Source organism: Nicotiana sylvestris, chromosome 4, assembly GCF_000393655.2.
Source record: "Nicotiana sylvestris chromosome 4, ASM39365v2, whole genome shotgun sequence".
NCBI lineage: Eukaryota > Viridiplantae > Streptophyta > Magnoliopsida > Solanales > Solanaceae > Nicotiana > Nicotiana sylvestris.
Genome location: NC_091060.1, coordinates 173,469,647 through 173,495,100, shown reverse-complemented (window position 1 = coordinate 173,495,100; position 25,454 = coordinate 173,469,647). Strand labels below are relative to the sequence as shown.

At 37.4% G+C, this 25,454-nt stretch overlaps 2 protein-coding genes and 1 pseudogene across 3 annotated transcripts; 2 read left to right on the top strand and 1 right to left on the bottom strand.

The window, feature by feature from the left end:
• The first annotated feature begins 621 nt into the window (after positions 1–621).
• On the top strand, positions 622–17,743 carry LOC104239061 (lysine-specific histone demethylase 1 homolog 3). 2 transcript variants are annotated; one of them, XM_009793589.2, is made up of 9 exons: positions 622–795; positions 1,059–3,411; positions 8,283–8,424; positions 8,587–10,953; positions 11,039–11,132; positions 11,523–11,929; positions 14,952–15,665; positions 15,797–15,871; positions 17,089–17,743. In XM_009793589.2, exons 2-9 carry the CDS (start codon positions 1,154–1,156, stop codon positions 17,152–17,154), a joined length of 6,123 nt encoding a protein of 2,040 aa, XP_009791891.1. In that variant the 5' UTR covers positions 622–795; positions 1,059–1,153; the 3' UTR covers positions 17,155–17,743. The 2 variants fall into 2 exon arrangements, with proteins under 2 accessions (XP_009791891.1, XP_070028475.1); XM_070172374.1 differs by lacking the exons at positions 14,952–15,665; positions 15,797–15,871; positions 17,089–17,743 and adding an exon at positions 12,168–12,502 and having other exon boundaries at positions 622–3,411.
• A 3,998-nt stretch (positions 17,744–21,741) lies between these two features.
• Positions 21,742–24,083, top strand: LOC104239062 (V-type proton ATPase subunit c2). Its single transcript, XM_009793590.2, has 3 exons — positions 21,742–21,968; positions 22,065–22,350; positions 23,656–24,083. Exons 1-3 carry the CDS (start codon positions 21,890–21,892, stop codon positions 23,786–23,788), a joined length of 498 nt encoding a protein of 165 aa, XP_009791892.1. The 5' UTR covers positions 21,742–21,889; the 3' UTR covers positions 23,789–24,083.
• A 308-nt stretch (positions 24,084–24,391) lies between these two features.
• LOC138890877 (5S ribosomal RNA) lies at positions 24,392–24,509 on the bottom strand (annotated as a pseudogene).
• Between the last annotated feature and the right edge of the window lie 945 nt (positions 24,510–25,454).

The window sequence follows — 25,454 nt, the reverse complement described above, 5'->3', positions numbered from 1 at the left end:
AACTATGGTGGCTCTGATATCAACTGCTAGATAATTAATTCGTGGCCACAACAGAGATTAAGACACAATTACACAATCAATCTAGAGTCAGAGTCTAAGGAAGCGTACCATTAAACTCCATGGATTCAGCAGGGACAACAAATGGGGATTAAGCTTGAGACCAACTTTCACAATCCACTAGCAACACACTCTCACAGCCCGGAGAACTTGACTGATGGGACATCTACCGTTACCACGTATTCAAGAGGCAGAATACCCTAGGGTTTTCTAATAGCTAGGAAAGGGGGGTTGACCTCTATTTATAAAGAGTTTCTACCCATCACAAGCCAATAGTTATTGAGTCTCACTTATCCACACACATAATATTTAATATTAGACCTTTTATTTATCTATCACTTAGACCACGTCACTATACTTTCAGACTATAACCAATTAACGTAAGTTCAAATTTCAACACATGACCCAAATATAACTAGGATAATGTTTGGCCTGTTGCATAATCCGATTTTCTCGTAATCACTCACTTCCCTGGGTCAAAGTCAAACAAGGCTAATATTACACACACAAAAAAATTAAGCGGGTCTATGTGTAAAGTCCCTAAAAATTTACCGTCATATCAAATCAACGTCCCTTGACAGTAGGCGCAGTGTGGTTTAGGGCCGTGGCCGAACTTCTCTTCCTTTAGCCGGTGAACGCTAACGTGCGCGAGGGTGTTTCCTCCCTCTTCTCACTCTCTCTCTCTAGAAGATTCCATTCACGCGACCCCACACACTCACACACAGCTCCAACGTTCAGGTCCGATCCTTCTTTTTGCCCCCTCAAAAAACCCTAATTTTCTAATATTTCTTACTATTTCATCTCAATTTTGAGCTGTTCGTAGTTGTTAACAATTCATAGGCTCTAATGTTGAATGTACTTTTAGTTAACTGAAAAACTGAAATAGTATTATTAATTGTTTGCATTGGCTCTAATTTTGTGGAAAAGGAAGAAGATTTGTTTTATTTTTGGATATGAATGTTGTTGTATTTATGAACTCTGGATTTGTTTTGCTGATTCAGTACCCTGGAATGGTTGTATATTGAATGTGTTGAAGGAATTTTGGCTAGGGTTTACATGTGGAGGAGGGGAGTGTATTGATTGATGCCCTAGGGGCATGGGGGAGGAAGAGAATATCAAATTGTTGGAGAGAGCACCTAAGAAGCGTGTCGAGATGGAGTTTGATTCAGGAGATGATGAGCCTATTGGGTCTTTACTGAAGCTAAAAAGCAAAAAGAACTTGAAAAAAGTCAAGGTGGAACTAGGTAGTAACAAGGCTGTGGTTCGAAAAGCAGCGGTTAAGGATGAAGATTTGGTTGGCATGGATGATACCTTAGCTAGTTTTAGGAAAAAGTTGAAGGGTCCTAAGAAGGATAGTGGATCTGTATCAACTACTGGGAAAAGTTCAAGTAAGTTGACAGTGCAATCTCTGGATGGGTCTGTGAACGTAATGGCCAAGATTGTGGAAAAGGGTCGGTCAGATGTGGATTGTCTATCTGAAGGGACAATCGATAAAGGTTTTGAGAAAGGAAATAAGAGAAAGAGTAAGAGGCCAAAGCTTGCTTTGGAGCCACAGAAAGTGGAGGTATCTGGGGATATCTCCTTGCTATGTGATAAAAAGAGTGGAAAAAGCTCTCCTAATTGCATTGATGGTGGCATTCTTGAAGATTCACTATCAGCTTTTCTGAAGAAAACACAATCTGGTTTGATTAAGAGATCCCACGGTCCTTGGCAGTTGAAAAGAGGGAAGGAAAGTGAAGCTTTATGTGATGTTTTGAACTCAAGCCCTATTGCAACAGAAACCGTTTCTTCCGTAAGTATGTGCCGTAAATTGATTGAAGAAATTCCTGAATCCAATGAGAGTGTGCATGTGGCACTTGATAGAGTTTCAGTAGATATGCAGTCAAAATCAGGTGAGTTAATGCCCATAAAGGAAGAATGTGTCCAACACCTTTCATGGCCAGAGGTTTCTTCTTCTGCATTGAACAATGATGAGTTGTTGAAATCAAGCAATGAGATAGATGATGCATCTTCCATTAAGGTCTCAGGTGTCCTAGATGGTGAGATCACATGTCACATTAAACTTAGAGAAGAGGAAATTGCCAGTGTGAATGATATTGCGGGTGGAAATTGCAAGGATCTTCATGATGAGGGTCTCTTGAAGAACTGTCCTAATTGTCATGAAAAGTCTGCTTCCAAGGACGGATTTAGTGATCATTCAATAACAGCAGGTCGTGATATTTCGTCTCTACATACCAGTACTCCTGAGAATATCGAGAAGCTTGAGTTTGAGCATCCTGTGTCTGAAACCAAGTTCAATGCTTATATGGATATGAACTCAAATGCAATTTTAAGCAGCCGGAAAACTCATGTAGATGATCAAATATGCTCTTCAAGCCGAGCAGATGATTCAGGTTCTTGTAGAAGCGTTCAATTATTGAACAAACTTGATAAACCACAAGGGAGCATTGGAAATGTGCCTATTCAAACTTTGATGCCATCCATCTGCCTGTTAGAAGGCCCACCTGCAGCCAAGGAGGAGACAGGCTCGGAAGGTTGTGGGTATGCTCAAGTTTGTTTGACGCCTAATTTTGTTGCAGCAGATAAGCGTTCAAGTGACATTTATGATGAGCAGCGAATTTCTGGTGATTCTGTTGATGACCAAGCTTGTGCTCCAGTTTCGTTGTCAAAGGAGGATGGTCAAGTGTTTGAGGGTGGGTTATCTCCAGTGGCTATAGAAAGGAATCAACAAGTTAAAGTTGCCAGCCAGATGAAGCACGAGGACCAAATCATGGAGAATGCTGATGACATCTATGGTTCTTCTGAACAAATGACTATTGATAATTCTGCCACCTCATTGCGCAAATGCGCTTCAGCTTTCCATCAGAGTCAACTGGCTGATGAGAATTGTGAAGGCGCCAATCATCAAAGTCGTGAATTTGTTACTGGAGATGATGAGGCTGATGCCACATCTTCTCCATCAATTACACCAGAATGTGATGAAAACGTTGCTGAAGAAACTGAGTCTCAACTGGCTACTGAGGGAAAAGGGCAGAGACTCTTTTCTGGTCAACGTGCTCCACGTAAGACCAAAAAGCGTAGGCATGGGGACATGGCCTATGAGGGTGATGTTGATTGGGAAATTCTGGTGCATGGGCAAGATTTTCTTCTCAGTCATCAGGATGGAGATGGTAGACATTCCTTCAGAACAAGAGAGAAGCTTGAGTCTATGTTGATAGGTATGGATACTAAAAATGGCGGGGCAGCAGCAGTATCTGTTGGGCTGAAAGCTCGTGAAGTTGGGCCAGTAGAAAGAATCAAGTTTAAGGAGGTGCTGAAGCGCAAAGGTGGACTCCTGGAATATCTAGAATGCAGGTAATGACAGATCTTGTACTCTGAATACCATATCCAGTCTTCTAGTAAATGTACTATTTTAGTTCCTTGTCCATGAGATAACTAAATTATGTTTATAATCTTTCCTTTATTCTCAGTTCATTGTTGCCAAAAAAAAAAATGAACTAGTCCCTGGCTATTTGCATAGAAAAATAAATATGCTCCTGGCTCCTGCTTTCCTTGAAGAACCATTAGATAAGAACCCTTCTTAAGAGTAAAAACTAGGGAGAAAGTTTTAGTTAATATTTTAATTTGTAACTAACAACATAATCCACACGGGTTATCTCTGCCTAGTCTGGTGGGAAAGATACAAGAAATAATGATGCTTGGAAAATGGTCCTGTATCTTGTTAGTTTCAGTAAATACTGGGATGACATTGCAAAAAGTTCTTTTCTCTTTTGGACAGATGACATTGCAAACAATTCCTCTTCTCCTTGCTGACATTGAGTATGATTTGTTACATCTTACATGTGTGCTGGTTCTGATAGTTATGATGCTGAATTGAATGCATAGAGAAAACTGAAGTGTCTTTTTTTTGCTTTTTGCTAGGAGAAGACATCTAAGTCCGAGAAAGATGCTAGTTTTATGACTTGAAGGCTTAGTGTATATAAAGTATGCCTTGAAAGCATAGTATCTTTCCTCCCCTTTTTTATGATAACTGAGAAATCCCCGAGCACTAGTGGTGAATGGTTCGAGACTTGGTGGATAATTAGGGGTGTGCATTCGAATCGGTTTATCGATAAATCGAATCGATTATTTGTTATCGGTTTATCGATTTATCGATTTCGATTTCGAAATTTTCCTTATCGAGTTATCGATTTCGATTGTCCTCTTTGGATAAACCGATAAGATATACTAAAAAGTCAATTTTTTTTTACCCTTATTCTATAATACCCTTTCCTTTACCCTAAGTCCCTAATCCTATTATTTCCTCTACCACATTTAAGGAATGATCATATTTAAAGATCAAGGGAATGAAGTTAAAATTAATGGAAAACAGAATTAGCCGTGATGATGTATTTTTTTTTATACCGTTGGAGTGTTGGTGGTATACATTTGATCCCTTACTTTAGTTTTGTTGCATGTGCTTGTTGACGCAATTTTTATGTTATAAACGGTGTTCGTCTTATTTTAGCTTCTTTTTGTCCATATTAGTTAGGCGTGTTTATAGCGATATACTTTCCGTGGAATCCCGTAAATTTTCTTATTGGTGTAATCGATAAGCCCCCAAAATCGATAAATCGAAATCGAAAAAATCAAAACCTTATTGTAACAATAACGATAAGCATATGTACAAATCGATAATCGATAAGTAATTATCGATAAGGGTCAAAATCGAATGCACACCCCAATGGATAATAGGCCCGCCCCTCTACCTTTCTCTATTTAAATACCAGGCTTTTGTCCGTCGCAAGGTTCGAAATTGTGGCGTGAGCCTAACCCACACATCACAAGCTGTGCTTTTACCGCTAGACTAAAGCCTTTAGGGGCTAGTATCTTTCTTCCCCTATTCTCTTGGATTTTGAATTTTATTCTTTCGTTTTGCTCTCTCTCCCTCTCAGTGATATGGTGGGGGCTTTTTTTTTGTATAACCGTGGTATCCGGGCCAGTTTGCGCGCATCTCGACTAATTCCGTGAGATACCTGCTACCTCCCACCAGCGACAACTACCCGGTAACTCTGTCCATTAAGGCTTAAACAAATGGGTAGAAATCACCTAGTATTTTTGCCTCCATTGGGATTTGAACCTGAGACCTCATGGTTCTCATCCACTTCATTGACCGCTAGACCGCACCCTGATTTTGCATGAAAATGTAACGCATCACATAACCTTCTAGTTACTTTGTAAAATTTTGTCAACTAAGAGTGCTTGCAGTACAAATTAGTTTAATGCATTATCTTATTTATTGAAACAGGCATATATCTTTGCGGAAAATATCTATGCATGCATGGAATTATTTTGGTATTCCTTCCGTCTTACAGATTTAATATGGTGGTTTTTGCCTTTTGAATGAAATGTATCATTATCATCATTCTTACACTTGATGCTTTTTTTTTGGGAGAATAGCCTAGTAGACACCTATACTACCTATACTTGTTCCAGTTTGTCATCCCCGTCCCTGTACTCCACAAAGTTTCATTTAAACATAATTTGTATTTGATCAAAATGAATATTTTAAACCCCTCCTATTATGCGGGAGTCTCACTTGCCGTGACATGGATAACACATCAGATCCATGTCAAATACATAATCCACATCATCATCTTCTTCTTTACTAATACCAGATTCTCTTTCTCCTTCACGCCATTTTTCACCTTCCCTCTCGATTTTCAGAGAACCTCAAAAATTCACCGGCTTCAACTTCTTCTCTCTTTTATCTCACCATAATTGTTGCACCTGAAACTATTAGGATTCAATTTTTGGGTTATGAAATGATTGCAGAAACTATAAGGCAGCATAGATCTCATCAATTTTCCTCCAATCACCATTTCTTCCACCCAAAGAGATCCCAAATTTTTCATATTGCTATCGTCGTCGTCATGGCCTATCGGAAGGGCGAGTGTTGACAAGAAGATCTACCAGGGATTGGAAGTAGAGGTTGTCAAAATCTAGGGTGAAACGTTGTCGGAGTTCGTAGTGGTTGGTGGTGGTGGGCTTAGTGGTGATTGGGTGGAACGGTTTAGGAGAGAGATTTTGAAGTTCTTGAAATAAAAAAGGGTAAAGAGTGGGAAGAACAGGAGAAAGGAAGAAGGGAGTGATGGTGGGGGTCTTGATGGATGAAGGGTACGGGGTAGAAGGCAGTAGATGGGGGTGATGGGTTAGGTAAAGGTTTTGAAGATGGGAGGAAGGGGTGTTTTCCCTTTTATTTTTATTGTTTCTCTGTTTTTTTCATTATTATATTTGAATTTTTCCTTTTAAAAAAAATAAAAATATAGATTCACGCTCTCTTTACTCGTGCATACCACGCATTCCATCCTAGTCAGATAAACAAAGGCCAAATAAGCTTGGTCAACGGTTAGAGGGGTTTATAATAATCATTTTTATCAAGCACAAGTGTTTGAATGAAACTTCATGGAGTATAGGGACCGGGATGACAAACCGGAACAAATATAGGTGTCTACTAGGCTATTCTGCCTTTTTTTAGGTTCAACTTGCTTAACATGTACGTACTCCACACATTAGGTGTATATATTATCGTTGATTTTTGAAGCTCTAAATGCTGTTTCTATTGAAAAATTCATCTGTTTAAATCTTGAAATGATCGACTGTCTTGCATAAATAAAAGATGTATTATTGTTTATTTTTGAAGCTCTAAATGCTGTTTCTATTGAAAAATTCATCTATTTAAATCTTGAAATGATCGACTGTCTTGCATAAATAAAAGTAAGGAACTTTAATCAACATCCCACTTTGTGGTTGATGAATGCATGTACTGATATACACAATATATGTCATCTTCTAACCCTTGATGTATTTTAAAGTTCAAATTGCTTAACATGCACACAGCATGTGTCAACAGTTGATTTTTTAAGCTCTACATGTGTTTCTATATGAAAATATATACTTTGTTAGCAATAAAAAGGGGAAAAAGTTACTTAATATTTTTAGTGATATGGCGGAGGCTTTGAACAGCACATTTTATCTGATTAGTTGGCTATATAATTGGAACAACTCATTGGTTTCTGTTGTGCATTGGTGTCCTCTCTTATGGTCTAACTACTGTGGTAACCATTGATGAACCAAAGAGCTATTTGCTTTGTCCAATATTATGTTGTTTTACTTTGTTTAGTATTTTAGATCATTTTGAGCTAAATATACTTTCTAGTTTATGAACAACAACAACAATAACATACCCAGTATTATCCCACACCATAGGATCTGAGGAGTCGAACATAGGTCAATTTCTTGGAAGGCAATTATCATAACCGTTGGAGTATAAGGTGTTCCACCCTCGTTTGTGTGTCCTTTCGTTCATCCTCTGGTGGTGCGTAAGAGAAGGGAGCAAGTAGTTTCATTTTTTGACGGGTTGTTAGATTCAGATCTATCTAAAGATTCAAAGTACCAATCATTCCATGATGCATCCCGCGAGAATACTATTACACTATCTTTGGTTCCAAGAAGGGGAGGGGAGGATAAGACAGCGTTCATGAGCATTGCAATCCCCCTTTACCATTTCCGCTCCTCCAACGCCCCTTTCTTCTCAACCAAACATAGCATTCATGAGCGCTGCAAAAGTTTGAACTAGGAACATGAGAGGTGATGATTCATTTAGGAAGGTGATAATATAAGACAAATTCTAATTGAAAAAGAAAATTTTAAACAGTAAAAAAGTTTAAAATTTTCGTGCAATGCAGGTGGATGGGTCTTTAGGCTTCTCACCTTACCCTAACCTGCAGCCTGTACTGGAATTTATACATGTCCACCTCACCTCTTCTGATATAATTTATTCTAAAGCCACTCTTAGGCAGGTAATATATGTATGCACATGCATAGACAATTAGAATATTGTTCCGGGTATTCTTTTTAACAGGGTTTCTCTATTAGAACAACGGTAGGGGGGAAGGCGGGTGCACCAACTGAGTCACGCCAAAAACCGGGATTTCTGTAATATAAAAAAACTCTCTAATAACTATTCCTGAAAGCTTCTTTATTATCTCTATTATAAATCTGAGTTTTGTGACTTAAGGAATTTGGTTTTGGCACTTTCCATTGTTAACTTGCGTACAGTTTGGGATCAGGGAATTTACTGCATGTTAACTTTCCTTTATGATGCAGTTCAATCTTCGTTATTTTTCATATTTTCATTTTCATTATTGACTTCTGTTGGTTGGTGAATCTTTGTTGCGATGCAGGAATCAGATTTTGAGCCTTTGGAATAAAGACATCAGTCGTGTCTTACCTCTTTCAGAATGTGGAGTGTCTGAAACCCCTTTGGCGGATGAATCACCTCGGGCTTCTTTAATTAGGCAAATCTATTCTTTTCTTGATCACTGTGTAAGTATTTTGCAATCCTCCAAGTTCACATTGGAGTTTTCTTATTCAAGCTGGAGATCTGCCCTTTTTTTAATATGATCTTTCTACATTAAACTATTTTTGGTTCATCTCTTTGCTTGCTTGTTTATCATTATTTTTCACAGTTTAACCACTTTTAAACAGGGCTACATAAATTTTGGAATTGCTTCAGAAAAGGATAAAGCTGAAAATGGTGTCGATCACAACTTGAAAATTTTGACAGAAGAAAAATTTGTAGAAAACTCTGGAGCTCCTGTTACTGATACGGATGATGGAGTTTCTTTTATTCTTGGGAGATCAAAGAGTTCTGAGATTGTCATGCCAGAGAAGAATGATGTTTTATCTGATGAAGGGAAAAAGACAGAAAACGGTGGAACTGATTGCCAGCTCATTGATAGGCCGGCCGTAGAGTTATCTACTCTATCAGAGCAACGAGAATGTCCTGCTGATGATTTGCAGGTAAATGGTTATCTTAATATACAGTCACCCTGTCAACCATTTGATTTAGGTTCAGTTGGTCCAGTGCCTTCAGGTGAAGTTAAGGATAGTGAATTACAGAATATTGTACATCCAGATTTTTTGCCTCCTAACAGTACAGAGATTGATGGTAGAACAGCCGATAAACATCTTGTGATTTCAGAAGATACTTGTGGGTTCCCACCTGACTCATTCAGGAGTCAGAGGCAAAACACATGTTGTGATGCAAAAGGGAAAAAAAGAATAATTGTTGTCGGTGCTGGTCCTGCTGGCCTAACCGCAGCACGGCACCTGAAACGCCAAGGATTCCATGTTACCGTGCTCGAGGCCAGAAGTAGAATTGGTGGTCGTGTTTTTACAGATCTCTCATCTCTCTCTGTCCCGGTGGACCTTGGTGCTAGCATTATTACCGGTATTGAGGCAGATGTGGCGACTGAAAGAAGACCGGATCCTTCTTCATTGATTTGTGCACAGTTGGGTCTTGAATTGACCGTGTTGAACAGTGATTGTCCACTGTACGATGTAGCTACTGGCCAGAAAGTTCCAGCAGATCTAGATGAAGCATTGGAAGCAGAATTCAATAGCTTATTGGATGATATGGTACTGTTGGTTGCTCAAAAAGGGGAGCATGCGATGCGGATGTCTTTGGAGGATGGTTTAGAATATGCACTTAAGAGACGGCGCAAGGCTCGTTTTGCAAGAAATCATATGGGTAATGAACCACAAAAATCATCAGTAACAGCAGTGGAATCCATGGCACTTCCTGATTGGGGAACTTCTCAAAATCTTAGTTCTAAGATAGAGATCTTGAGCCCTCTTGAGAGGAGGGTAATGGATTGGCATTTTGCCAACTTGGAGTATGGTTGTGCTGCATTACTTAAAGAAGTCTCTCTTCCTTATTGGAATCAGGATGATGCATATGGAGGTTTTGGTGGAGCTCATTGTATGATTAAAGGCGGCTACAGCTCCGTTGTTGAATCACTGGGTGAGGGACTTTGCGTTCACTTAAACCACATTGTAACTGATATTTCATATTGCAAAGAAGACATTCCGACAAAAAATGACTTGTTTAACAAGGTAAAAGTTTCTACGTCAAATGGACGAGAGTTTTCAGGAGATGCAGTCCTTATTACAGTTCCATTAGGGTGTCTTAAGGCAGAAACCATTAAATTTTCACCACCTTTACCCTACTGGAAAGATTTGTCTATCCAACGGCTCGGCTTTGGTGTTCTTAATAAAGTTGTGTTGGAGTTTCCTGAAGTATTTTGGGACGATTCTATTGATTACTTTGGTGCGACTGCAGAAGAAACAGACCAGAGGGGGAGATGCTTTATGTTCTGGAATGTCAAGAAAACTGTTGGGGCACCTGTTCTTATAGCGTTAGTGGTTGGAAAAGCTGCTATAGATGGCCAGGAGATGAGCTCCTCTGACCATGTAAAGCATTCATTACTGGTTCTGCGCAAGCTTTATGGTGAGAACAGGGTACCTGATCCAGTTGCTTCTGTGGTCACCGACTGGGGAAAAGATCCTTATAGCTACGGGGCTTACTCTTATGTGGCTGTCGGGTCATCTGGAGAAGATTATGACATATTGGGCAGGCCTGTGGAGAACTGTATATTTTTTGCGGGTGAAGCTACTTGCAAGGAGCACCCTGACACAGTTGGTGGTGCAATGATGAGTGGGTTACGAGAAGCTGTGCGCATAATCGATATATTGACTACAGGTACTGATTACACAGCAGAAGTAGAGGCGATGGAGGATGCAAAGAGGCATTCGGATGTTGAAAGGAGTGAAATAAGGGACATTATGAAGAGACTTGAAGCAGTAGAGCTCTCAAGTGTATTGTGCAAGAACTCTTTGGATGGGGTGCAGATCTTGACCCGGGAGAATTTGTTAAGGGACTTGTTCTGTAATGCCAACACAACAGCAGGAAGATTGCATCTCGCGAAAGAACTGTTGAAACTTCCTGTAGAAGTGTTGAGATCTTTTGCTGGAACTAAAGAAGGCCTTAGCACACTTAATTTGTGGATGCTGGTATGATTCCTCACATATTTCAGTTTCATGCCATATCTGTCGACCACAGATTGCTTGTTGTCTGACTCATGTTTGTTGGTCACAGGACTCCTTGGGCAAAGATGGGACCCAACTCTTGCGTCATTGTGTTCGTATACTAGTAAAGGTCTCAACTGATTTGCTTGCAGTCCGACTGTCAGGTACCTTTGAGAAAAGGAACTTACCCCCCCATTCCTCCTATCCTGCTCTCCTTCTAGTCATCTTTTATGTTAACCTTTTTTTGGGTATTTCGGGGGTTGGTGGTTGGAGATGCAGTTACTGCGATATTCTTTGAAACTGTTCGGCTTTTTTCCCATATTGTTGATATTAGCTAATTGTTACCTCCCAATTATTTACTTGCATATGCCACCGGGGCTATCTATATTCTCTATAACCATTTCTTGCATTTGAGTTTCTATGCGTTAAACCCAAAGTATTTGTGTTGTATATCCGTTAATTGCTAATGATCATTATAATCATCATATCACTGGTGCATTTGCTTCGTCTTTGTATTGATTTTATTGATCCTATTGTTGTCATCTTTTATTCAGGTATCGGGAAAACTGTAAAAGAAAAAGTCTGTGTGCATACTAGCCGTGACATACGTGCCATAGCAAGTCAGCTTGTCAATGTGTGGATAGAAATTTTTCGAAAGGAGAAGGCTGCTAATGGTGGTCTGAAATTATTAAGGCAATCCACTGCTGCTGATACTTCAAAGAGTAAACACACTGGAGCATCTGGAAAACCACCAATTCGCAATGCCAACAACAAGAAGCTGAATGTCAAGCTAGCCACGTTGGAAACTATTCCAGATGTTGAACCATCAACCTCTCAAGCTTCAGTAGGAAGGCAAAATGATACCACTGAGGAAAGGCAAGATTTTCCCATGTCTGAGGATGAAAAGGCTGCATTCGCCGCTGCAGAAGCTGCTCGTGTTGCTGCTCTTGCAGCTGCTGAGGTTAGTTCATTATAATTTAATATCCCCTAGATTTACTGATCGTATTGATTCATTGTTTCCATCTGGGAATATGCTACATTTTACTGGTTTTTGGGTTATTCCTCGAGTATGCGAATCTATCTATATTATTATAAAAATGGGAACCTCAAAAGTTAAAAGTTGAATTACTAAAATGTCCTTATTAATTATGAAGAAGAAAAGTAAGTGGCTTTTCTGAAAGGTTGTGTCCTTGTAACAGTTAATAATATATCCAACCGTTGGCTAATAGAGAAGATAGCGGCAACACCAAATCCGAAGTCCATGAAGAGGAATTATGTTTCAGGACTCAAATCATTTTTCCAACGTTTCAAAAATTATCCTTGTGACATTACATTGGTTAAATGGAAAGTGAAAGGCTATGATAGGAAAACTTATAATTCACTCAAGATTCCCATGGTTTTATCCCACATTTTTCACATATAAAATTGATCGGTGTCCACTGTCCAATTTCCTTTGGGGTTTTCAACACTGCCAAAGCAAATAGAACGCCAGGATTATTGTTCAGATATTTTACACTTCAACTTTTGTGTTCAGGTCAATATGTATCAATGGTAAAAGTAAGTTCTCTATATCTTAATCTTATTCTTTTCTGTGTTTATTTTCAACGTATATTTTTTCCCGTTTGTTAAAAAAGAAACATTCAAGTTGTTAAAACATTTTGAATATAGTTTTCAACGTTTTAAGTCCTGAGGGGTGATTAAATTTTATACATATATATTTTTATTAGGACGTATAATTAACTACCTACTAAGTACTATTTCTATAATATTTTTGTCAAACATAACCGTTGGGCCATTCACAGTGCATTCCATTTACGTTTTCATCATAAAAGACCGAGCGCAAATAAAACTAAAGGTCATAAATGAACTACTTAAGTTTGAATTCAATTAAACAAAAGCATGTCATCATGTGTTGAATTTCTAATCATACTATCCACTAAAATTTAAACTCTACAAGGGCATGATCAAATGGAGATTGGTATATATCTAATATCATTTTTAAATTACACAACTCTGAATATGTCCCAACTGTTCAAGGTAAATTTAATATGCGATGCCCTAAAACAAAACCAATGAGTTGTATGGCAATAACTATTTCCAAAATATTTTAAGTATTACAGTTTTAGTACATCGTTATGTAGTTTTTAAGTATGTTATTTTTTCCTAAATTCAGAGAAATTACTATCTATATTCAACTCATAAATTATGTAACTAAAATTTTATATTTGAAATGCTATGTTTATTTTTCTACATGGAGATATTAACAATATCTAGACATATGCAAACTATTCATATGAAATATGACTTGACCACAACTCATTATTTTTAACATCTTTAATTCAAAATCGAACATGAAAATTTGGTTTCATTCGGCCCTTATGGAGATGAGTCAATTTATAGATCTAAGATGTTAATAAAATTCGGAAGAAAAATAAGTTCAAGAGTAAAAGAACTCCTTATAAAAGCAAAAAATTGCATATGTAAATTCATTTGGAACTTTAACTGTTGTGGCATTTCATCATCTTCTTCTTCTTCTCATTGACATGTGACTCTTTCTTCTTTAGCAATCTTTCTAATATATCCCGAGCTTCTTGCAAAACAAGATTACAGTGCAATTCTAATGAAATAGTAAAATGATTTGTCATAGATAGCTCTAGAATATGGATTTCAGATGAAAGATGTTGCCATATAACTTATAACACGGCTATTATCTGCTTCTTGCTCTTGCAGACAAGATCCTACATATATTTGAGATGGATATAAAAATTACACATATATTTACCTACAGTTTTGTAAGCCTCTATTCTACCGCTTTTGATTTGATACATTCCTCAAGTTACATACATATAGACAATATACTTCTTACAAATTGGGGTAACTAATATATATTTATTATATCTGAATCACGCTAGGAAAGTAGAGGAACAAAGCAATACTTAAATTTATCATTGTAATTATTTCCTACTACGCTTTTCTCTTTATCTAATCAAGTCTCATTTTAATTTGTTTTCACATCTTATAAGTGTTACTTTGTCGAATTTGTGTTTATTTAAGTCCCATTTAGTTAAGCGGGAAAGAGGAAGGAGAGCTTCTTGTTCTGATAAGCCTAATGTGAAGAAAGGACCATGGTCGATCACCCGAGAACGATATCGACCTTTAAGAATTTATTGAAACATAAGAAATCGAATTTTTTTGAATAGTACATAGGATATATGGATCTTTTTCCTTAATTTTATCTTATTTGATTACCTAATTTTCATAACTGGACAAAAAAACTAAAATTATGTAATTTAACCTTTCATATCCACTTGTGAGATTTGAACTCTACTATTTATATGTATAAATAAATATTAATTACTTTTAGGTGTATATGATGAAGCTGAAAATCTTGTGCATGACATGTACATTAAAATAAAAAAACTAGGCTTGAATATTTTCTAAAAGAGCAATCAATTATGGGAAGACAATTATGCCAAAGCGTAATAGATATTGTTATGCGGTTGAGGGATATAGAGAAGATAAAGTTTATCAAAGAATGTTGCTTCCAACAACGTCTACTGGAGCAATCAAATTTCAACAGGGAGATATACCAAAATTTAATTGATAGTGTGATGGCTAGAAAACGGACTTATAGTTTGTCGAAGAGTATGCCTTTTGACTTATTCATAAAAGATATAAAGGTTACGCGAGAATGCTAGCTAGGCTGTTCCAATTTGTATTAGCACTAAATTAATATTTTTCGAATATGCGCTTCTACTTTTAGTATATATATTTCGTGTAAATATGATATGGCATACACGTGCGTTGCACGTGCAGAGAGACTAGTTATTAGAAAAAGGGGAAACACACAATGTTGGATTCTTTTGTTATGTTGATTTTGGGCTGCTCTATATTGCAAATTATGTTATCTGTTTAATGTTCTTTTCCATAAATAGATCTTGGCTTCTCTTAGGCAGCTGTACAATAATTACACTTCATTGCAGGCTTATGCTTCATCTGGTGCTAAGTGTAACATGCCTCTGCAGCTTCCTAAGATACCCTCATTTCACAAATTTGCTAGACGGGAACAATATGCAAATGATGAGTCTGACATCAGAAGGAATTGGCCTGGTGGTGCAGTAGGAAGGCAAGATTGCTTATCTGAAATAGACTCCCGCAACTGCCGAGTGAGGGATTGGTCTGTTGATTTTTCTGCTGCTGGTGTAAACCTTGACAGTTCAAGAATGTCTGTTGATAATCGCTCGCAGCGTAGCCTCTCAAATGACAATGCATGTCAGTTTAATTTTAGGGAGCACTCAGGCGAAAGTGCACCTGTAGATAGTAGTATATTCACCAAAGCGTGGGTTGATAGCTCAAGTAGTATAGGGATAAAGGATTACAATGCCATTGAAATGTGGCAATGTCAAGCAGCTGCTGCTAATTCTGATTTCTATGATCCAGTGATGCATGTCACTGATGAAGAGGATTCAAACATGAGTTCCAAAATGCTTATGAGGAAGCATGATGTGTTAGTGTGTGAGAGCTCCGCTTCACAAATTACTGTAAATAAAGAGATGTTGCATGATCAGCCGAAAGGAGCAGAAAGAATCAAGCAGGCTGTTGTAGATTATGTTGGATCTTTGCTGATGCCTCTTTATAAAGCACGGAAACTCGATAAGGAAGGGTATAAATCAATAATGAAGAAAACTGCTACAAAGGTCTGATTTCTGTCATGTCTCACCTCTAGTTATCTAGCCTATTGGATTCTTTAATCTTTTTTTCCCATAATTTGGGTTCGTTACTCTTTTTATATCTATCCTTTGCGAACTGATCTTGTTCCAAACTCAAGGTAATGGAACATGCCACTGATGCTGAAAAGTCAATGCTGGTGTACGAATTTCTTGATTCCAAACGTAAAAACAAGGTACAAACTGCTCTCAGTTGATGTCACCTTTTTACATCGTTTAATAGGTTCAGTTGAGTAATTTTCTTATTTATGTCTTCCTCCATGCCTTCATCTTTCGATAACAGTAATTCACAAAACCATATCCTGAGTGTGCCGTCAGCCATGAATTTGTTCCTAGGTGGTTGTAACATAGTCCCAATCTTGATTAGACAGTAATCTCAAAACAGTACCCTAACCGTGCCCTCAGCCATGAATTTGGTCCTAATCGAGTTGTTATAACATAGTCGTGATCTTGATTTTAATTGGTCCATTTGTTTATCGCCAATGAAAACACGTGATTTCGTGGCCTACCATGAGAGTAGTGTCAATTTAAGCCCAAATACCCAGAGCAATCAAAGTATTTACCTGTGGAAATCCATTGAATCAATATCAGCCCAATCATGTTGATCTGGATAAAACAGTAGGCTGGTTGGGTTATCTCCCATTATTCAAAAGCACCGATCTAAATCCCATTTGAAACCCCTCAGTGAGAGTGTTTTGATGTAATTCAGGGCAAAATAGTTATTAGCAAAAGGTTCTGAAAACAAAAAAATTGAAAGAAAAGAAACATGCAAAAGGAAATGAAGGAAAAGGAGTTGCAGGTCCACCACCCCACTCCCACCAGCAATATAGTCTACTCTTCTTTAATCCCATACCCTGCTTCTGGCCTCCATTGTTTCCGCTTCCTCTCCTCCCCTCTCAACCCCCCCCCCCCCCCCAAAAAAAAAAAAACCCAACAACTATACCTCCTCCCTAGTTTGGTGCCTGTTGTTCTTTTGCTCCTGGAGAGCATCCTTCCCATCCAAAACCATGTTGCTCTGTACCTTGCCAATTTTTCTGACTCCCTCTATCACACTCTTAACAGTGCCACTCTCCCCTCTCTCCCACACTGTCATCATATTGTACCCTCCATTGCCACTTGGGACAACACCTCCCATTTGCCGGTAATGGGCAGATTGTCGCCTTTAAAAAAGAGTGCGTGTAGGTCCAAGTGAGAACAATGGATACAGTTGGGATCAAAATACCAAGGATTATTATGATAAAATAAAAAAGACTAAGAATTATATGGATCTGTTTGGAGATTTACTCGAAAGAAATACTTGTGTTTTTCATAGCACTTGCTCAATGTGCTTGATATTTGTTTTCTCTTTTCATTGCTTCTCTGCCTTTGATTTGTTGTATTGGTAAATCTGCAGATTAGAGATTTCGTAGACAAGTTGATAGAAAGGTATATGCTGATGAAGCCGGGTGCAAAATCATAATGGAACCACGGATGAATAATCATCCTTATTGATGCTTTGCCACAGGGTGATTAGTCTGATCTATTTGTTCACTAGTGGATACAACAATCATTGGCGAGTGAGGAATGTCTTCCTCATTAAAAAATGATCCTCGCTAAGCTAGTTCTCTATAGAGCTGCAGGCATGAAAGACAAGACCGTTTTGTTGAGCATCTTGTGGATCTGTTTATAGTCAGAGACTGATCAATTGTCCTGCCATAAATTTGGCACTTTTGATATTTCTGTAGCAGGGTGCCTGCAAGAAAAACATTCTCAAGGTGGAAAAGTCGGTTGAAAAGAAATTTTTTTGCCATGTGAATGTTATACTTCTACTCCTGCTGATAGACGTGAATTCCTTCGGAGATAACAAGATTAGGTTTACAATTGGTAGTCAGATTTGAAGCTGTATTATTTAGGGAAAAAGTAGCCCTTTCTTTCTTTCAGTTCAGGGTTCTCTTTTGAATCACTTCTGACTTTTCTTTAGTTTTGGTATGTGTACAGCTTAGGATTGTTATTGTTGCAACAAATATACATAACATTTTGAGGCATCATATCCTTACTTCATTTTGAAATCTTGATTTTTTCTGAGAATAAGTAAAACAAAACTCTCTATCTTCCCTCCCTTAAAGAAATTTATTTACTGAAGATGATTTTTTTTTCTTTGATAAGTTTGAAGATGAAATCTCTTAGTGATCCTATATCAATTTCTTGCTCTGATCTGTGGAACTGCTCCATGGAATCAAAAGAACATTTTATGCTGTGTGCTTTTGGCAATTTTCTCCAAGTGGCTTGATCTTGGTTCATGATGTTTCCTAGTTCCTACGCGTTATTCAGTGAAGAAGGCAAAAAGAAGAGAACAAGGGGAGTACACAAGTGAGTTTTCTATATCCTGTTTCCGTTTCCTCTCCTTGCCCCCTAGTGGGATGAATGATCTTTATTCGCTCCAAAGGTGAGTGCTGGAACTTCGGGGATTTACATGCCATTTTGTTATTGAAAGTGAGGTGATTGTTTCCCCATGTACTCATTTTCTTTCAACGGAAATGTTATGTTATTTAAATGCACCTTATGTTATTCAAATGCACTTTCATTCTTCATTAGAAGTTTGCATTTGATAAAGAGATGCATGCTGGCATTTTATGCATATTTGCGGTTGTAGTCTTTTGATTTCTCACATGCGCTATCTGATCTTATACTTTTTCCTTTATTGTCAGGTTATGCATGTAGCTGAGAGAATACTTGACAGGAGGAGAGTCTTCTCTTTGGACTTGCCTTTTCCAGTCCTTATCTGTTGCTTTTTTTTAATTTATTATTATTATTATTATTATTAAAATTATTATTTCTTCGAGTCTTTGGGTCCATTGGGATCATTATACGTTCCAGATCTATTATTTTTGAGGGCCTTCTACATTTTTGGTATTGTCAATTAGAAATTGTGTTTATTTCTCCTCCTATTGTGTCACTCTCTGTCTCTCTGTAAGATTTTGAGTAGATTGCCTATCCATCAGGCAAGAAGTATATCCTCGGATTGGGTTGGTGAATTTGATCATATACACTTTCGCAGAAGCATATCACTTATCATATTGAACATCTTGGAATGAAATACTGGCCGTACATAAAGATGAAAATGTCAGCTCTACGCTGTTCACTGGAGAATGCTGTTGATTGTACTATCATTGAGACGGAGGAAGAGGTTCATAATTGGATTGCTAGCATCCAATCTTTTGCCAAATGTCCAAGGCCCCCTTTTGAGATTACTTGGTATCAAGTCTTCGGATGTTCATGTGAGGCCAATGGTCATTGTTCATTATACGCTTTACTGCAAATTGTCATGGACTATATGGTCTTTTAGTTGGCCAATCTATCTGTTATTTGCAGAGGTAACTCTTTCCACTTCCATCATTTACTGGCCAATTGTAGTGGACTTTATGGTTTTTTATTTTGCTATTCTTTCTGTTATTTGCAAAGGTAACTATTTCTGCTTCCATTATTTAGTTCAAAGTCAGATTTTTCTTGTACTAGTGTGAAAGTCTAATCATTAAAGCTTATTATTTAGTTCAAAGTCAGATTTTTCTTGTACTAGTGTGAAAGTCTAATTATTAAAGCTTTTCCATAATTTTCTGAGCATGTAGTAGCTCGTTTCTCAAATACTCCTGTATATGTCCAATGTATGGTTGTGTACTCGTGCTTATTTTTGCCCAAGGGAACACTGCAGTTAATAACTTTTACCTCCTATATTTGTCGTCTTACTCAATCAAATGAGAAGTGCACATAAGATATTCTGGCAAATTGATTTCCTAGTTCCTTTGTCTAGCTGTTGTTGTTGATTACCAGCACTTAATTGCTAGTTAAGATTTTTGTTACAAGATAATCGATGAGAAGAAACTTCATACTAATTTCAGCTGTATGGATTCATTGTTTCAGTAGACTCTACTTGTTATATGGTATTATCTCCCTTTCTCCCTGAGATTTTTTTGCATCTGTGACGTCTGTTTATTCTTGATGCATTGATGCACTATAGAAATTTTATTTTATTTTGACAGCATGCATTAACCATGCGATAATGTGTATCGATGTTGAAGATCAGAGCAGAGGAAGAAATCGCTTCTGTTGAGGCTTAAACGTGGTTACTGAAGTTGAGGCGAGATTTCTTTTTGTAAATAGTTTTACTTCGATATTCAGATTTTTCTCTTTAAATTCTTCCGATAACTTCAGTTTTTCAATTTTGCGTCTTTCACCAGTGGTTTTGTTTTCAAGTTAGGTTAGCTCCATGGCACATTCCAATATATATAGCTTCCGGAACGTAGAGGGATGTTTTCTGTATGTTCTCTTGGATTTCAATTTGTTCTTCTTCCTCCTTGAATCAGATAGCACGCTATTGTTTGAACATATAAGGCTATAAAGTAGCGTGATTACTGAAGTTTATAAAATCAAAGTATTTAAGCTTTCTAAACTTAGATGTTACAAAGGTTAATGACTCCAAAGTCCAAGCCAAGCATGAAAGGAAACAAATGATCTTAATGGAACAGTACTGGTATTTCAACTCAATTAAATGCCTGAGGACATTATTTTATTGGTATTCTATGCAGCCCGAAGAGCAGGGGAAAAGAGCAGTGGTGATACCATTTGAACCAACATCTAAAGTTAGATGTTTGAGACGTGAAAATCATTTGCGGCGCTTAAAAAGGAAAAGTTGGGTCAAGTGAAAATCATCTGCAGTAATTTAGTCACTTGCAGCAGGTCACTCAATCTTTTCTCTAGTTCAATAACTCATGTCTGTTATAAGCACTTGACGAATTCTTTTTAAGTGACATGACCATATAAATTTGTTTTACTCTATCGATAAATGAAATTTGAACTCATTTAATAATAATTACTTCATTATAATAGCAAAAGAGAAAAAAGAAAGCTAAAAAATTTGACAGAGGAGAGTGATAATTAAAAATTGCCGGTGTTTCAAACTAACCAAGATTTTTAGCTTGACGAATAAAAAATTAAGGTAAAGATAATATAGAGAAATTAACTTATATAGCCGCTCGCCCAAAAAAAAAAGAAAGAAAATTGGCAAACGTATAACATAATTGGTGTATAAAATATCTAATTGGCTGGGGACTGTAAATATTTTGACAGAGCAATCAAACGTGTAACTTCCCTAAAAATAGGATTATTCATTTGTTTTGGTGGAAACACATATGCAAGTTTTTTAGGGGGAAATTCAAAAATAGCCAAATTTACAAGTGGTCGTTCAAAAATAGTCACGCTTTCAAAAGTAATAGAAATTTAGCCACTTTTCATGTAAAGATAAATCTGAGCGAAAACACTATTTAAAATCCGGAAAATTACGCCAGTATATTATGCTGGAGTTCCAGCATAAGTATACTTGAACTCCAGCATATTATACTAGAGTTCCAAGATAAGTATACTGGAACTCCAGCATAATATAATTGAGTTCCAGCATAAGTACATTAGAACTCCAGCATAATATACTGGAGTTCCAACAAAGTATACCAGTCCAGTATAATATACTGGAAGTTCATACACATGAGCTCGAATCTCCAGTATATTATGCTGGAACTTTCCGTGTGTTGGAATTCCAGCATAATATGCTGGAAGTTCATACACAAGTGCATCGAACTCCAGTATATTATGCTGGACTGGTCTCTGTTGCAGCAAAATAGTGGTTATTTTTCAATGACTTGAAAAACGTTGGCTATTTTTGAATGACCAGTCCGAAAACTGGCTAGTCCGTGCTATTTTTACGGGTTTTTATCTAGGATGGGCTTAGGAAATAATTGCTAGACAAGCCTGGTAGCAGCCACTATAAAGGGTTGCTATTTAGAAATTAATCAATGCACTTTAAATTTTAATTTTGTAATTTCTCGGGACAAAAGTATCCTGAATTCTTGAGATTCAGATATTTAACTAAAAATTTTAGGATAAAATAAATATTGACTAATCTTTAAATAGCATTCTCGAGAATGACTGCATGCGCACACTTGCCCCACAAGTCATCCTAGACTAGTCTTGGGCCAAAAGAGTGAGTAGGCCTAAGGCCCAATCCTCCAGACCCGGTAGTTGACCATCGAAGATACTACGATTCATTTTCAGACCAATATTAAGATCAATCGTAAAGTAAGGACCAGACATTCTCAGATTCCGATCAATAAACTTTTTTTTTTCTCTCAGATCGCGAATCGCTTCAATTCCAATTCGAAGAAAAAATGGCATCGACTTTTAGCGGCGATGAAACGGCACCGTTCTTCGGGTTCCTCGGCGCTGCAGCTGCCTTAGTCTTCTCCTGTACAGTACTCTTCGCCTCCAATTTCAATTTTCCATTAGATCTAGTGTTTAATTTGCTTAATTCTAATTCTGATTCTATTTTTTGTTGTTATTTAGGTATGGGAGCAGCTTATGGAACAGCGAAAAGTGGGGTAGGGGTAGCATCGATGGGAGTAATGAGGCCGGAATTGGTGATGAAGTCAATTGTGCCAGTTGTTATGGCTGGAGTTTTGGGTATTTATGGGTTAATTATAGCTGTGATTATTAGTACTGGGATTAACCCGAAAACAAAGTCGTATTATTTATTTGATGGATATGCTCACCTTTCATCTGGACTTGCTTGTGGTCTCGCTGGCCTTTCTGCTGGTATGGCTATTGGAATCGTTGGCGATGCTGGTGTTAGGTATTTTTTCATTCGTCTGCTAATTTTGAGCTATCATGTTTAATCGTCGTGTTATGTTAAATACAAATTTTATGATTGGAATGAAATACAGATAATGAGGAATTGGATATAGAAGATTCATAAAGATATGTAAATGATTCATTTAGCGGATCCAAACTAGTTTGATATTGCGTAGTTGGTTGGTTGATTGTGTTTAATTCAATGCTGCTGCTGGAATAAATCTTATGAGCATGCTGGCTGCTGTCTAAGCCTTAGTCGGCAGAGTTACCTGGTATCTATGCGGGTTGGAGGTAGCAGGTACCCGATAGAATAGTCAATATGTGCGCAAGCTGGCCCAGAACCACCCTGTGTGTATACACAGATTCAGATCTTTACTCAATTCTGTGCCATTTGATTACCTTTTGAAATGTCCGTTATAATGATCGGTCTATTCTTAGTAGTGAAGCTTTTATTTGTTTCTAGTTGTGCGGTATTGAAAGTCTCCTTTTTTTTTTGAAAAATAATACATAAATTACTTTATGTTATCAAAATAAAGTTCCCTCCTTTTTAGGGATTTTTGTCTTTTGTCTTTAATGAGTAATGGTGAATTGTGTATTTGGCTGAGTAACAAAGTTTGTGGGTTGTTTCTATCTCCTTTAATAGTTCGGCCTCATTGAAAATTGCTTGATCTAATTTGCATGTGATTGACCGTGTTTTTTTGGTGATAAAAGTAGTAGATAACCTTTTGTGAATATATAGACCCTGGAAGGATTAAAGTTCATCTAGTGTTGTTCTGTTTAAGATATAAACTGTTCTACATGGCTTGATTAGATAACATTACTCCGGTGGCAGATGTGGGATTAATTACGGGAATGGACATGGATGATTCTTTTAAATGGGTACGGTGCAAAGGGAGGACATTGGAGAATGGTGGTTAGAACCTCGGGCTATAGCTAATTCTGCATGCTTGGGTTCACCTTTAAAGATTGTACTTTCCTTTTTGTTTTCATAAAAAGGGGCTCTAGTGTTGCTAAGTTATCAGACTTCTAGGCCTTGGTGGCTTTACTGAGTTGGTATTTAAAATGTTGCAGTCTCATGTTGTAGTCATGGTGTGGGTTTTGTTGGTTGACTAATGTAGGGTTGAAAATCATGACTTCACTGCATTATACTTATGCCTCTTTTTGTAGTATGTTCCCCTTTCTTATGTAGCGTTCAATGGTACTGCTGACTTCTTCGTTTATCCTTCACTGTGGATGAAGCTTCCCTTGGACTTGAGGTGAGAGAAAAATCAATTAATTGCTGTTGCTTCCTTTTTGTTATTTGCAGAGCTAATGCACAGCAGCCAAAGCTTTTCGTTGGGATGATTCTGATTCTTATTTTCGCTGAAGCTTTGGCTCTTTACGGCCTTATTGTCGGCATCATCCTTTCTTCTCGCGCTGGTCAATCTAGAGCAGAGTAGAGAAAGATCCTCTCTTGTTCCATATTTGTGTAGTATCTTTGTGTTCTTCCTTGTTGGACGAGTGAGTTTGGCTGTTAAATCATATTTTGTTTTGTTTTGGGCTCCAAGATTATGTATTTGTTTGCGTGGCTAGAAGAATTGGTTACGTGCAGATCAGCTGTAGATTAGATCTCTCAATAAAGATATCAGTTTTTCTGATGCTCCATTTTTCAGTGACGACAATGGATTTTTGTAAAATGTTGCGTGTATTATTTGCTCTCAACTTTAATTTAAGCATTTGTAATTGTTTCTGGTCCTTGCCTTCTTTATCTCTAGATTTTTCATTTCCATCCTTGCTGCCATGCTTCATGTAAGTTTGGGGTGGTAGTTTACTCTTCTGCACTCTGAATAACTCAGGTAACATAAAGAGCATTCATTTGCATCTAAATTTTAGGCGTCCAAAAGGTGAATGTATTACATTTATTGCAGCTCATTCTCTAGAATTGTGTGGAACAATGATGAGTTTAAATCTATGAACACAGAGATCTTTAATTCATCCAACTAGGACGGTCGGGCTCAAGTACAACAACCCAGTGGAATTCCACAAGTGGGGTTTGGGAAAGAGGGATGTAACACGAGGACTTCCCATGGGGTCACCCATCTAGTACTACTCTCGCCCAAGCACGCGTAATTTCGTAGTAAAGATGGGATCCGATTTATTAGTGCTGGTATGATCGGATCCTACTCTCGCCCAAGCACGCGTAATTTCGTAGTAAAGATGGGATCCGATTTATTAGTGCTGGTATGATCGGATCCAAATATAATATTCCTGTTGAGAATTGAACTCAAAACTTCCACTTACTAAACGGGCGGTCCGGCTAAAGTGTCTTGCAAAAATAAAGAAAGATTCAGAAACTTGAAAAATGGAGAAGAAATGGAGGGTAAACTCCAATTGTAATAGTAAACATTTGAGTTTCAGTAACCTCATGTGACTTTAATGCTTCATTACTTGAATACTTCCCTATACGCTATCTGTAGAGAATAGAAAGAAATTAATGATTTGAAATATTTTGCTGTTGGAAAATATAAAAGAAAATTGGCAACCACATACATGTTGCGGTTAGACTTGTTTCTACCCATGTTAGTTATCATTGAGTCAAAACAGTTTCATCGACGGCCAGAGGCTTACTTATTATTGAATTAATTAAAATGGTAAAATTGTAAACAAACTCCAACCAAGACTTAAAAAAGGAAATTATAGATAGTAGTTCTATTACGAGGAAGCTTATAAAACAGCTAATAACTGCACCATCTCAGAACAGATGAGCAAAGGGCCATACAGAGTTAAGTACGATTTCTCAATCTTTATTTGTAAAAATCTGTCTAAAAGAGGGTGACATTGCTGTTAGTTTCATTAGTGTTTATTGTGTATGATATACTAGTAGATACGTATCATAGTCATTTTGAAAATGAATTTTTATATAACTATACACTGTTGGAAACTTTATTATCCTCCCTATTCAAATTTCAATTTAATTACCTCCAATATACAAATTTACCAATTATATACATTTTTGAAATTAAATGAGTATCCCTTTATATTAGGAATCAATTATTTCCCTTCCTTATTCTCTCTCCCTCATGCGCTCTCTCTCTCCGTTTCTCCTGCTCCCCCCCCCCCCCCTTT

Bases quoted from the DNA above. Each gene is read 5' to 3' on its own strand.
- LOC104239062 (XM_009793590.2), top strand. From the start codon at position 21,890: ATGGCATCGACTTTTAGCGGCGATGAAACGGCACCGTTCTTCGGGTTC. The intron at 21,969-22,064 runs GTACAGTACTCT...GTTGTTATTTAG, and splicing joins AGCTGCCTTAGTCTTCTCCT to GTATGGGAGCAGCTTATGGA. The intron at 22,351-23,655 runs GTATTTTTTCAT...TGTTATTTGCAG, and splicing joins GTTGGCGATGCTGGTGTTAG to AGCTAATGCACAGCAGCCAA.
- LOC104239061 (XM_009793589.2), top strand. From the start codon at position 1,154: ATGGGGGAGGAAGAGAATATCAAATTGTTGGAGAGAGCACCTAAGAAG. The intron at 15,666-15,796 runs GTCTGATTTCTG...TCCAAACTCAAG, and splicing joins TGAAGAAAACTGCTACAAAG to GTAATGGAACATGCCACTGA. The intron at 15,872-17,088 runs GTACAAACTGCT...GTAAATCTGCAG, and splicing joins ATTCCAAACGTAAAAACAAG to ATTAGAGATTTCGTAGACAA.